The sequence below is a fragment of the Cervus elaphus genome, chromosome 10, assembly GCF_910594005.1.
Source record: "Cervus elaphus chromosome 10, mCerEla1.1, whole genome shotgun sequence".
Lineage (NCBI taxonomy): Eukaryota > Metazoa > Chordata > Mammalia > Artiodactyla > Cervidae > Cervus > Cervus elaphus.
Genome location: NC_057824.1, coordinates 35296182 through 35309493, shown reverse-complemented (window position 1 = coordinate 35309493; position 13312 = coordinate 35296182). Strand labels below are relative to the sequence as shown.

Sequence of the window (13312 nt, the reverse complement as noted above, 5' to 3'; positions counted from 1 at the left end):
TGTAATCTCTGACCTCAAAGGAGCTTATGATCTGTGAGCCTTGGTTGCCTCATCTGTAAAATGGGGCTAAGTGTCTTCCTCTCTGAGTTACGTTCAGGTTCACTGAGCTCCTATGGGGAGCCAACACAGTGTCTGCCACACGATAAGCACGAACACTACAGATCCTGTGATTATTGCAGTTATTTTATTAGAGGAGAGTAAGTATGTACTCTGGGAGTATTACTAGTATTACTGTGACCCTAGTTTATTCCAAGCTGACCCAAAACATCAGGCCCACATCTTGATGATGTGCAAAGTAGAGTGACCTCTTTGGTCAGGGGTGGTTTCTGAAAACATGGCCATAAATAGTCTGCCTACTGCTTTTTCTGCTCTTGTCTTATTTAAGCCTTAAAATACCCATGAGAGGGATGTATTATCACCACTGTTTGTTAGAAGCTTATGAGGCCCATAGAGGTTGAGGAACTCACCGAAGTCACACAGCTAGTGAAGGGTGTGGCAGAGGCCTGAGGCTGACCAGGATGCCCACTGACTGCGTGGGATGGAGCCGCGGCTCGAGGGAAGCAGCTCCTGGCTCAGCTTCCTCGCTCTGGCTGCAGTTTGAAATCCCCCAGGAAGCTTGTAAAGTACACTTCCACTCAGACCCCATCCAAAACCAGTCAATCGAGATCCCTGGCCCACAGCCAGACAGATGAGCAGGCTGTTCTTGCAGCTCATGTCTTTGAGGGCAGTGAGGGTTGATTTAGGCAGATTCTGTTTTCAAGCTTTTTTTTTTCTCCTTAGTGACAGGACCCTTTCTGCAGATGAAAGCTCATTCGGACCCTTGATGTGTAAAATGACTAGAAATCAAATCTGTTTGGCCAGCCTTCCTCGTGATTGAAAATGCAGTGGTGATGGGTGGTTTACGGGGGAGTGGGGTGATAGAACGCTAAGCAGCTGGGCCTCCTCACTTGCAGAAAACCAGATGGGCCGGACCTTGCCAGAGCTGATCACACAGTTTGACCTGAGCCGGGTCACCTGCCACTCAGCCCTGCTGGACCTGGAGAAGCTTCCAGAATTCAACAGGTGAGTGGGGAATCTGGAGCACTCACCCCTGGGAGGAATGGGCTCACCTGCTGATGCTGGGTCCCCATGGTGGATGTCTTAGTGGGGTCTGGAGTCACACACACTTGATTTTTACTGCGGTCTTAGGTGTCTAGTGCTGTGTGACCGCAGCTAAGTCACCTGATCTCTTCGAGCCTCTGTTTCCTCTTCTCTAAAATGGGACTATTAACCTTGAGACAACTCCTCCTGCACAGTCTCCCTCCATCAGGCCAGATCCATAGTGCCGGCCCTAGCAGGCTCCTCCAGTACTGGAGGTGTAGAGGTGGCCTCAGAACTGAGAGCTCGGGGATCATGAGGCCGCCTGCCCCAGCCTCGGAGCGTTGTCAGGGTGATGGGGCAGAGGCTGAAGGGGTGGCCCCACTGTCAGCCGCTCTGGGGAGCAGGGATCCAGCAAAGAGAGGTGTCAGGTACCTGGGTTTGTTCGCTGTCCTGTCCTCCCACGACGAGCCCCAGGTTCTGGGCTCACGTGAAGGCTGGAAGGGTAATACATCTTTTTAACTCGCTGAGAATTTCTTTAAAAAATGGGGCCAATAATAGTACTGGCCTTGTGCCACTGTTCAGTTAAATTCAGCCTCAAGCTATTTTGCACGGAGAAAGTGCTCAGTCAAACGGCAGGTTTGTTCTTTGTCTTCAGAGTTATGCTTGGTCAACCCCTCCCCAACCCAGCCAGTACAGTGAGAGAGCCGTGCCTCTTGCCATGGTTTTCACATCTCAAGTAGTTCTTCTCTCTGAAGGTTTCCCTGGTGAGTCAGTGGTAAAGAACCCGCCTGCCAATTCAGGAGACATGAGTTCGATCCCTGGGCTGGGAAGATCCCCTGGAGAGGGAAATGGCAACCCATTCCGGTATTCTTTGGGAAATCGCATGGACAAGAAGAGCCTGGCGGGCTGTAGTCCTTGGGGTCGCAGGAGAATCAGACACAACTTAGAGACTGAACAACACCACCACACCTTCTCTCTGAAACCTCCAGCCACAGAGAGTTTGGATCCCTGTTGCCACATCTCAGGCTAAGGGCATTAGTGGGAAGGCCAACGGACAGGTCTGTAGTTAGGGGGCCGGAACTCACTGATGCCTCGTCTTGACCTGGTTTGGGGACAGGCTCTCAGTGTTTTATTTGCGTGAGCCCAGGGGGTTCACATCAACTGCATTTGCCTCAAGGATGTTACTTCCCCCATCAGATACCAGGGGTCACTGGTATGATTTTGCCCTGTTGTGCATTTAACGAGAGCAAAATGTCCAGAAGTAAAATAACGAAGCAGGTTCAAGTTCATACTGTAGTGGTGGTATTTCTGCTTTTGTTTACTGGGGGGATGGGGAGGGATGCTGCAAGGCTTGTGGGATCACAGTTCCCCGACCAGGGATTGAACCTGGGCCATGGCAGTGAAAGTACTGAATCCTATAACCACTGGACCACCGCGGAACTCCCAGTGGGCCTCTCTTACATGGGACGTTCAGAACAAGTGCAACATGCACGTTGAATGCAGCTTGTACACAACCTTGCTTACCATGGAGAAAGTGACATCCCCGGAAGAAATGGGGTCAGGACAGGGACGCTACTTGGTGACCCATTCCAGTCCTCCCCAAAGCACGAGGGGAGTCAGAGGAAGATGGCCGTGGCTTCTGCTTGCAGTTGATGCCTGCAGATTTCATACAGCCGAAGCTGTTCGCTTTAGGTAGTTCTGTAATCGAGCCACTGCCATGACTATTTCAGTAACAGTAGTAAAGGTAGTAGCTGTCACAGCAGTGCCAGTGGCTTGGTGGAGGCAGTAATAATAACTGACGTTTGTCTAGCACATGCTGTGTCCCAGGCGTGGATCCCTGGACCTTTCGTGGATTATCTCAAGCATGCCCACATCACATGGTCTCTTGATTTCTTTCTTCCCGCTGTCTCATCTAGCTGCAGAGGTCCTAGAAACAGCTTTAGTACAATTTCATGTGATTTCTCTTCATTCGTTTTTTTTTTTTAATTTATTTTGCTGTGCCTGGCAGGCAGTATGTGGGATCTTAGTTCCTTGACCAGGGATGGAACCTGTGCCCCCTGCAGTGGAAGCGTGAGTCCCAACTACTGGACCACCACCAAGGAATTCCCTCCATTTGCTTTAGAAAATGATGTTTTGGGGCCACGGCATGTTCCTGATTGTTTCCCAGAGGGTCTTGTCCTTCTACCCTCTGCCTCGCCTAAGCCTCTGCTCAGACTCCCGGCCCGGCTCCGGCTCCCAGCCGTGGCGGCCACACTGGCCTTGTGCTCAGCGCTTCAGACAGCCCCTCCTGTGCTCCGCCCAGTGCCCTGTGAGGGAGGCTCCGTCATCCCCATGGTAACAGATGAGTATCCTGAGCTCTGAGTGCTTGTATCTATCACTTGCTGCAGATGTCTGGCAGGGCTGGCTTCACTCATTGGCCTGCCCGATCTCAGGGCTCATGAGGTGGTCACCCATCCCTTGCTGCCTGCCCTTCTTCTACACCAGGGACAGGAGGGCACGTGCCTCCAGAACGGTCCTCAGCCCTGTGCTGTTCACACCCTGGAGTCCCTCCAGTCCTGCCAGGGACAGGGTGAGGGCAGCCTGGGGTCTGAGGACCAACAGGGCCTGGTTTGAGGCTTGGAGTCTTAGAGGCTATGTTGCTTCTGAAGGAGGGAACAAGAAGGTTAGAAGAATTCTGAAAAGAAAATTTGACCTGACAGCAAAACTTGAGCTTTTTAACTGAGTCCTGAATTCAAATGATAGCTCAGGGGAGGGCATTGGGCCAGGTGAGAGGCGTCGGGGAGCTGAGTCACAGGCAGACTGTCGGGAGCCTCCCGACTGCTCCAGCCCAGCTGGAGGGAGAGCATCCCCTGGAAGGAGTCATTCTCCAAAGCCCACCCGCTCCCCCGGGGAGGAGGGTTTTGGCAGGGCTGGGGGTGGCCGCAGCAGCACGGTCCCTTGGCTTCTCCTTCTGCAGGCTGCACCTCTGCCGGCTGGTGGGCGACGAGACCCAGAGATGCCAGCTGGTGGGCCAGCTGCAGGCCCTGGTGGAGGAGGCGTTCGGGAGCCAGCTGAAGGACAGAGAGGTGCTAGACCCGGCCTACGTGGAGAGGATCATCCTGCTGAGACAGGTGTGGGGTCAGGAGCCCGGAGACCCGGGGAGCGGGTGGCGCCCCTCTCCTCTCCCTTCCCATGTCAGGGTCCCCCCCTCCCAGTACATTCAGCGACCACCTCTCTCCCCAGGGTCACGTTTGCCGCCTGCAAGATCTGGTCTCCCCAGCGTACTCCTACCTGTGGACCCGCCCTGCGGTGGGTCGAGCGCAGCTGGGTGCCATCTCAGAGAAGGTGGACATCATTGCCAAGCGCGTGCTGGGGTGAGTTGCCACAGGCGGAGCTTGGGGTCTGCACCTGCCTCCCCTGTCTCCCTCCCAGGGCCCTCTCCACTCCAGGGCTTGGTGGTCAGGCCTGCAGTCTGGCCCCAGAGCTAGCCAGAGGTTCTCAGTGAGAGGGTCACTCATGGCACTGAGAAGCCCAGGCTCCTCCGGAAGACGGAGTGGTTCTGGCTCCAGGATTGGACCCACTTGGGTGCCTCTGCAGCCCAGCCACTCACTGACCCAGTTATTAGGTTGGTGCAAAAGTAATTACAGTTTCAGACTCTGGATTTGAAATCATTATAACTAGGCTTAAACATATCTTTATTCATCAAAATAGGAACCATTACGGTCAACACATTTTTGCCAACAAGAAATAAGTTTGCTTATTCCTGGAGCATAAAAATCTGTGCTTCAGGATAGAAAGTGATGTATAACAAAACCACATTTATTTAAGAATCTATTCTGATATCAAATGGCAAAGTTCAACAAAGCAAAACCGTTAATTACTTTCGCACCAACCTAATAGTTCACCTGCCAGATGACTTCAGTTTGTCCAGGTTCCTGCACGTCCTTGAGCTTCCCTTCCCTCCCCTCCCCTGCAGGGTGGAGATGATACTAGGTCTCATTGTTCATGGTCACAGGATTCTTTAGACTATGAGGGCACAAAGTGCAACCAAAACTGGCTGAAGCAAGAGGGGAGTGACTCGTGTACGTCATTGCAGAGGCCAGATGAGTCGACTTGAGGCCCAGGTTAGTGCAGGGGCCAAAAACAATGGCACCAACACCTCGCTTCTCCCTCTGTCCCTTTGACTTCCTGCCTCACACTCCCCCAGGCCAGCCGCTCCTTCTGCAGAGGTTCTGTGTTAGATGAATACGTGCTGTCTCCCTTACCTGCATTCAGATCAGGTAGTTCAAGGCTGAACAGCTTCTGTCCACATCTCTAGGGTCCTGCTATCTTTAGGTTTTGCTCATGCTCTCCCTCTCTCTGTCTCTCTCGCCTTTTTTTTTGCTACGCTGGGTCTTTGTTGCAGCAGGAGGACTTGTTGCAGAGCACAAGCTCAGTGGTGGTGGCATGTGGCCCAGGTTTTGCTCTTGTCCACATGGTCCATGGTGGCTCACGGTTCAGCCAGAGGAGGAAGGAGGAAAGGGAGAGGGGACCGGGCCCTCCTTCCCCTCGAGGCCCTGGCTGAAAAGTTATACGTGTTTCCACTTACATCCTGCTGGCCTTAACGCCTGCCTTGTGGCCACGCCAAGCTACAAGGGAGTCCAGAAAATGTAGATTTTACCTTGGTGGCCACATGCCCAGCTGAAAATTGTGTTAGTACACATGAGAGGGAGAAAGGATCCTGAGGATCAAAAGCTGCCTTTCTCACAGTCCCCTCTGCGGGGGTAAGAGGGCAGAACCGCAGCCCCCGACTCCAGCCATGTCCTGAAATCCACTCTCATGGGGCCTGATTGGCCTGGTTTTTCTGCCTCCGAACTAGTAACAGAAGCCTGGAGAGTGTGATACGTTGACCAGCTTAGGTTAGGTCGTCTGTGGGGCCTTGAGTGGACCCCCAGCCAAAGCTCCAGGGCTGAGGATGGAGCCAGGTCATTCCCCAGGGAGAGTTAGGGCCCTGGTATCAGGAGGAAGGGGAATGTGGGCTGAGCAGCAGACCCCACAAATGTCCATTTTACTTAACTTCCCAGTTTTGTTGTGAAGATTATGTTTGATAGGAACAGCAAACACTCATTTGTGTACTTGCCTACACACGTGCGTGCAATATGTTATATGTCATGTACGTTAGAGATGTCGATAGCTCGTGAGAAGCTGGCGTATAGCACAGGGAGCTCAGCTCAGTGCTCTGAAGACCTGGAGGGGTGGGGCGGGGAGTGGGAGGGAAGCTCAAGAGGGAGAAGACACATGTATACATATGGGTGACTCATTTCGTTGTACAGTGGAAAGTAACACAACATTGTAAAGCAATCATACTCCAATAAAAAAAATCACACACACACACAAAAGATGTGTGAATGTGTATGTACGCTAATGGTAAAGAACCCGCTGGCCAAGGCAGGAGACACAAGAGACACAGGTTCGATCCCTGGGTCAGGAAGATCCCCTGGAGAAGAAAATGGCAACCCACTTCAGTATTCTTGCCTGGGAAATCCCACGGACAGAGGAGCCTGGCGGGCTGCAGTCCATGGGGTCGCGAAGAGGGGGACACGACTGAGCAGCCGTACACGTGACATGATGTGTGCTGTGCATGTGTGTATACATGCATTAATTCTCAGCAACCTCATAAAGGAACTGCTGCTGCTATCCCCCACTTTACAAGTGAGAAAGTTGAATCCCAAAGTGGCAGAGTAACTTGTTTAAAATTATGCAGCTGGTAAGTTGGAGGAGCAGGGGTTGAAAGTCCAGCTGGCTGGGGTGAGACAATGGATGTCCTGTCGTGTTCTCTGTTGCTTCTCCTTGGTGCGAAATGCTTGGACAGCACCTGATAACAAGAAACCATCACTATACCATTAAAACATACATTTTGAAAAGATAAGAATATAATTAACGTGGCAAAGATACAAACAGTCCAAGAGGGTTTATAGCAAAAATTGTCTTCCCTCCTACTCAGCCCCCAACAAAAAGACAGTCCCAAATACCAGTTTCCTTTGTGAAAGGTCTGCACAGTCAAGGAAATGTGTATATAACTCCATTCTTGCAGTTTTTTAATTTAATTGTTATTCATTTATTCAAACCTCTTGAATGTGGGTTTAAAACCTAGAAATTATTTTTAAATGTATTTATCAGGAATCCTTTCTTTTTTTAATAACATCATTTATTTATTGATGTAGTTTTGGCTGTGCTGGGTCTTCACGGCTGTGCAGACTTTTCTCTAGTTGAGGCAAGCAGGGGCTGCTCTGGAGCTGCGGTGCGTGGACTTCTTATTGTGGTGACTTCTCTTGTGGAGCTCAGGCCCTTGGGCACATCCGCTCAGTAGTTGTGACTGCCGGGCTCTAGAGCAGACACACGGGCCTTGTTGCTCCTTGGCATGTGGGATCTCCCTGGATCAGGGATTGAACCTGTGTCTCCTGTATTGGCAGGTGGATTGTTTACCACTGAGCCACCAGGGAAAACCCATGAATCCCATTTTTAATCCTTATCCCTCATCTGCCCCATTCCGGAACCCTCTCTGGATTTACTACTCTTTTAAATTATATTTAGATAATCCTTATTTTCCACCTTCTTACACAAAAGGTACAATATAGTACAATCACACTGGTATCTTTTAGGGGTTTTCGGTTTAATTTTATTATTTTTTTATTGAACTACAGTTAATTTACAATATTGTTAGTATCAGATGTACAACATAGTGATTCAATAGCTTTATAGATTGTACTCCATCGAAAGTTTATGAAATAACGGCTGTATTTCCCTAAGTGTCTTTTGTGTTTTTTTGCTTATTTGTCTGTTTGTTTTTCACTTAACAGCGTGTCTTTAGATCGCTCCAGGCTTCGAGAGCATCCTCTTCCTCCTCTCAGCTACACCTAGTCCCTTATTATACCACTTCACCATGATTTATTTAACTCACCTCCTGTCGATGGACATTTGCTTCCAAAATTGCTGTTACAAACAATGCCTCAGTGAATAACCTTGAATAGACACCATTAAGCACCCTTGCAAGCATATCTCCAGGCTAAATTTCCCTGAGGTATTATTAATAATACTCCGTCAATTTAGGACATTCCTTATGAGGCTGTCCTAGTTCACCAAACTAACGTCTCACCTCCCCACCCCTGCCATGGGATTAGATTTTAGGGACACTCTGGGGCTCCCACTCAGGGCGGGAAAGCTGACACCCACATGTGGAGCAGCAACCAGTTCTGTCGAAATCCCTCTGCCCATGCCAAATCCTGGGCCAGCTCTTATTAACATGTCCTGGCTGCCACTGTGGGCCTCCTGGGGCCTGTCACTCTTTCACCAGCTCCTTGGCAGCCTGCTTCCCCATAATGACATTGAGGAGCTTGTTTGTTTTTTACCCCATACTACATTTCTTTTTTGAAGTATGGTTCATTTATGGTGTTATGTTAATTTCTGTGGTATAGCAAAATGATTCAATTATACATGTAGATACTCTTTCATATTCTTTTCCATTATGGCTTATCACGAGATATTGAATATAGTTCCCTGTACTATACAGAAGGACCTTGTTTATCCATTCTATATGTAATAGTTTGTATCTGCTAACCCCACTCTCTCAATTTTTCCCTCCCCCCACCACACCCCGCTTGGCAACCACAGGTCTTTCCCTTATGTTTCATAGATAGTTCATTGTGTCGTATTTTAGATTCCACATAGAAGTGATATCACATGGCATTTGTCTTTCTCTTTCTGACTTGCTTCACTTAGTATGAGAATCTCTAGGTCCATCCATGTTGCTGCAAACTATTACATTTTATATTTTCCACATTTCCTCTTTTCCATTTCATAAATAACAGTAGTCATGTGTTGTAGTTTTAAGATGCAATAAGGAAAAAAAAAAAAGATGCAATAAGAATGGTTATATTTCTCAAACTGAAACTGAATTGCTCAAGTACTGGAGTGAGTAAGGAAATGTGCCCTGGAAGGCCATTGGTTCCAATTTCCTCATGAACCCTGTTCCTGAGCTGGAAGCCCGCCAGCTTCCCAGTAAAGCAGTGTGGGGGATGGAGTGTCTGACCATTTCAGAAGCGGTCAGTGTCAGAGTTGGCGTCAAGGATCATCTGCACTAGTGAAGGTCTCCAGCCTTGGCCCATCTTTAGCCCTGCTCCCATCTCTTGATCTAACTCCGAATCAGGGCTGGGACAAAATTTTTGCAAGTCCGGCTCTGACTAATTAGGAACTTTCTCTTGAGCTCAGACATGCTTTTGGAAGAGGGTCTTAGCTGGACTGCCAGGAAAGTGGGGGATTGTTGGCCCACTGTACTTCCTGAACTGTTTCAGTTTGTGGGCAGAGAATGGTTACAGCAAGTGGTGGCAGGGCCATTACTGGTGCTGGGTTCTCCTGATGTATTTCTTTCTGCTCTTCTCTGCTACATCCCCTGGAAGTCTTTATTTATTTGGTTGCACTGGGTCTTCATTGCTGCATGCAGGCTTTCTCTAATTGCAGCAAGCGGGGGCTACTTTTTCGTTGGAGTGTGTGGACTTCTTATTGCGGTGGCACTCTTGTGGACCATGGGCTCTAGGCTCACAGGTTTCAGTAGATGAAGCACTCAGGCCCAGCAGTTGTGGTGCATGGGTTCCCTGAGTCATGTGGAATCTTCCCGGACCAGGGATCGACCCCAAGTCCCCTCCATTGGCAGGTAGGTTCTTATCTGTGGTACCACCAGGAAAATCCCATAGGTCTTGAAGCCATGTTTCAGATCATTTCCCAGAGGGCTTCATTCTTCCATCCTGTATCTAACTCATTCGTAAGTTTCTTTTTAGGTCCTCTTGCAATGTCTCTGAGCTCTTGGATATAATAAATATTAGCTAAAATATTTAACTTTTTATTGAAATATAAGATCTCATACTTTCAAGTTCTTACCATCTGTTCAGGCAGCGTACTCAGTGCTTTACCAGTTTTAACTCAGCCCCACCATAGCTCTGTGAGGTGCAGAGACTGTTATTACCACCACTTTACAGGTGAGAAAACTGAGGCATGAAGATTGCATGGCACAGGTAGTAATTAGTGAATCCTCTTACGGTATCCTCTGAGTTTCCCTATTTTATGCACACTTGCTTGGAATCTCTGTAGTCCCTTGGTTGCTCTTTCTTCACCAACTAGGATGGGGGTAGTAGGTATCTCCCTCCACTTCCAAGCAGACTTGAACCTTGGTTGTGATATTAATTTATTAATATGTTGTAGCTGATGGATAAGCTTCTGAAGTCCGTCCTTCCACCCACTTGCCATTGGCCTGTGCTGGCCCCTCACAGACTGGCTCTCTTCTAGACTTTTAGAAGGACCTGGTACGAACTTAACTCAGGACATGCTGAATGGAGAACTGAAGAAGCTGTCAGATGGTCTGGAAGGCGTCAAACACAGTAACGTGATGAAGCTCCTCCGAGTGGCCCTCAGTGGACAGCAGGTGAGGCAGGCGGTTGGACTGGACTAGAGCCCTCTTTTATCCACTCAGGTGACATTCACCAACAGCACTAAGTGTAGTTTGTGGGCTACAGGGATGAATGAAACATGACCAGCCCCCTCATTTAATCATTCAACAGACCGTACCTCCTGAGTACCTTACCATGTGCAAGCGCCATGCTAGGAGCAGTGGATCCAGTAATGAGTGAAACACACATGCTCCCCGCCCCCTTCAGGGAGCTGGCAGTGGATTGGGTGAAGGGACGTACCAACCCAGGGAGAGCGGGCTCTGGGACCCATCCTCAGCCTCAGAAATTGAAGCCCATAACATGCACACCCGGCTTTCCTTGGGGTGCAGCATTGGCTTGGGCATAACTCCTGCAGCTGAGGCCGGGCGTGTGTTCCTCAGACAGTTGAAGGCAACGTTTTCTCTTGTTTGTCCTCAGCAAGGACCTCCGGTAGCTGAGATGATGGTGTCTTTGGGACCAAAGGAAGTGCGGGAACGAATACAGAAGGTGCTCTGCAGCTAAAGAGAAGGTGGCAGGACGGTGGAGGTGGCCGCAGGAGCCGCCCTCGCAGGAGCCGCCCTCGGAGGCGAGGAGCAGGAGGCCTGGGCCCGGCGGGAGCTTTGCAGAAGGAACCAGGAGTGGACACAGCCTCTGGGTGCACAGGTGCATTTATGGCTCCACGCCAGGCCCATCCTTATCAGCTGGCTGGGGACGCCCAGACCAGTCTCACCTCCCTGAGTCTGGAAAGGAAGGCCTCACATCTGGTTGTGACACCCCAGTACACAGCAGAGGTTAGGAGCTGCCTCATAGAATAGTGGCAGCCGGAGCTTCAGTCTGCCTGGGCTGCCATGACGGAAGACCACAGACTGGTGGCCTGAACAACAGGAAGTGATTCTCTCACAGTTCTGGAGGCGGGCCGTCCAAGATCAGGGTGGCGGCAGGTTTCGTTTCTCCTGACGCCCGTCTCCTTGGCTTGCACACAGTTGACTTTTTGCTCTCTCCTTCCACAGTCTTGCCTCTTTCTATGCCCTCACTATCTCTGTCTGTCCAAATGCCTTCTTCTCACGAGGACACCAGTCAGATTGGGTTAAGGCCCAGCCTTACAGCCCAGTTTGGACTTCATCACCTGTTTATCATCCCTGTCTGCAAATTCAGTCACATTCCGAGGTACTGGGAGGTTGGGGCTTCAACATGAGTTTTGTGGGGAACACAGCTCAGCCCATATGTAACAGCTTGGCAGTGGCCTGGACTCTTAGACTCCAGTTCTCAAACCCAGTTTGACTTTGGAGCAGTGATTGACAAGCAGGCCTGAACTGTCTGTCAGACCTTCTTTGGGGCTGCCCAGGGGGAACACTTAGGTTTTATACTACTCTTTGTCCTTGGACTTCGGGCAGCCTGTGTCTCCCTTCCCTAAAGGCTATATCTTCCTCTTTTCCAGTTCTCCAGAACAAGTCCTTAGACTGGAGACCTTCACTCTGCCTATTTTGCATCTTCATATTCACCGCCTCCTTCCACCCATTGTTTGTAAATCACTATCTGAGGGTTTCTGAAATGAGATGTTCTTGGGGTGAATAGGAATAACTCAGTGAAAGGAGGATGGTAACTGGCTACCAAGGCCCCCTACAGGGTTTCTGGGCTTCCCCTGTGTGGCCCCCAGTCATCTTCATCGCTACCTCCTGGCATTCACATGGAAGAGGGCTGCCTTGTGTGATGTGTCATGGCTTCCGTCTTAGTCCATGTGGTGAAGACACTCAAACAGATACGGATCGGAGGCCTCCTGACAACAGCCGTGAGAATGGGCCATCTTGGAAGTCGGTCTTGCAGCCCCAGTCAAGCAGCCTTGCAATGCAGCAGCAGTGCTTGCTGACATTTGACTGCAGCCTTCCTGAAAGATCCTAAACCAGAACCACTAACCAGAGTTGCTTCCAAATTTCAGGCACACAGTTACAAGTTAATAAATATTTATTGTTTAAAGCCGCTGGGCTTTACGATTATTTGTCACCTAGCAGTAGATTGCTAATACACTCTCCTTGTCCAGAGGAGGAGGGAAAGGGGATTAAAGAATTTGCTGAGTTTCACAGAGACCTAATCATTCTTTGAAAAGTACATCAAGTAAGTTCTTTGATGACAAGTAGTGGAAACCAGTTCTGCCTAGGTTTTTTGGAGACTTTATAGGAGTTTAAATTTCTGAGAAAGTCAAAGAATCTATGGGAAAACCAAAGAACCAGATCCTGGAAAAGACAGGCACCAGGGAAGCTCTGATCATGTGGGCCACCACAGGAGCTCATGGCCAGTCTTGTGTGTGTTCTTCAATGGGAACACATTAACCCTTAAATATTTTCTGTTGTTGTTCCTCTGTATTTTTCCCACTCAGTTTTGGATGTGGCTCAGCTAAAGATTCAGATACTAAGAGGGTTCTGGTTGGGCTAACTGAGTCCATGTTACCATTCCTCAACCAGGAATAGGTGGTCCCTCGGGGATGATATCCAACAGAGGAAAAGTTCCCAAGGAGAAGTAGGGTACTTTTTCCAGAAGAAGGGGTAGTGGCAGACACAACAAGTATTGCATTGAAAGGACATAGAATAATAATGCTTTCAATTTATTGTGCATTTACATGAGCCTCAGATACCTGTGGGTTTTAAATTATACTGGTAAACACTTTAGTCCATCATCTGTTTGAATCTTCACATTAGGCATTATTCTTCTTCTTCTTGTTTATGTGTTTCAGATAGGGAAACTGGGGCTCAGCAGAGTTGATCAATTCTGAGGGTTTAGCATGAGGCATGTGACAACCC

At 49.4% G+C, this 13312-nt stretch overlaps 1 protein-coding gene across 2 annotated transcripts in view; it reads left to right on the top strand.

The window, feature by feature from the left end:
• The window catches only part of EARS2 (glutamyl-tRNA synthetase 2, mitochondrial), a 28467-nt gene extending 15973 nt beyond the window's left edge, over positions 1-12494 (top strand). For both annotated transcript variants that reach the window (XM_043914519.1, XM_043914520.1), the window contains 5 exons: positions 954-1062; positions 4037-4190; positions 4303-4433; positions 10378-10513; positions 10956-12494. In XM_043914519.1, the coding sequence (XP_043770454.1) occupies positions 954-1062; positions 4037-4190; positions 4303-4433; positions 10378-10513; positions 10956-11039 (614 nt within the window). In that variant the 3' untranslated portion in view covers positions 11040-12494. The remainder of the gene's footprint in view (positions 1-953; positions 1063-4036; positions 4191-4302; positions 4434-10377; positions 10514-10955) is intronic.
• The last annotated feature ends 818 nt before the right edge of the window (positions 12495-13312 follow it).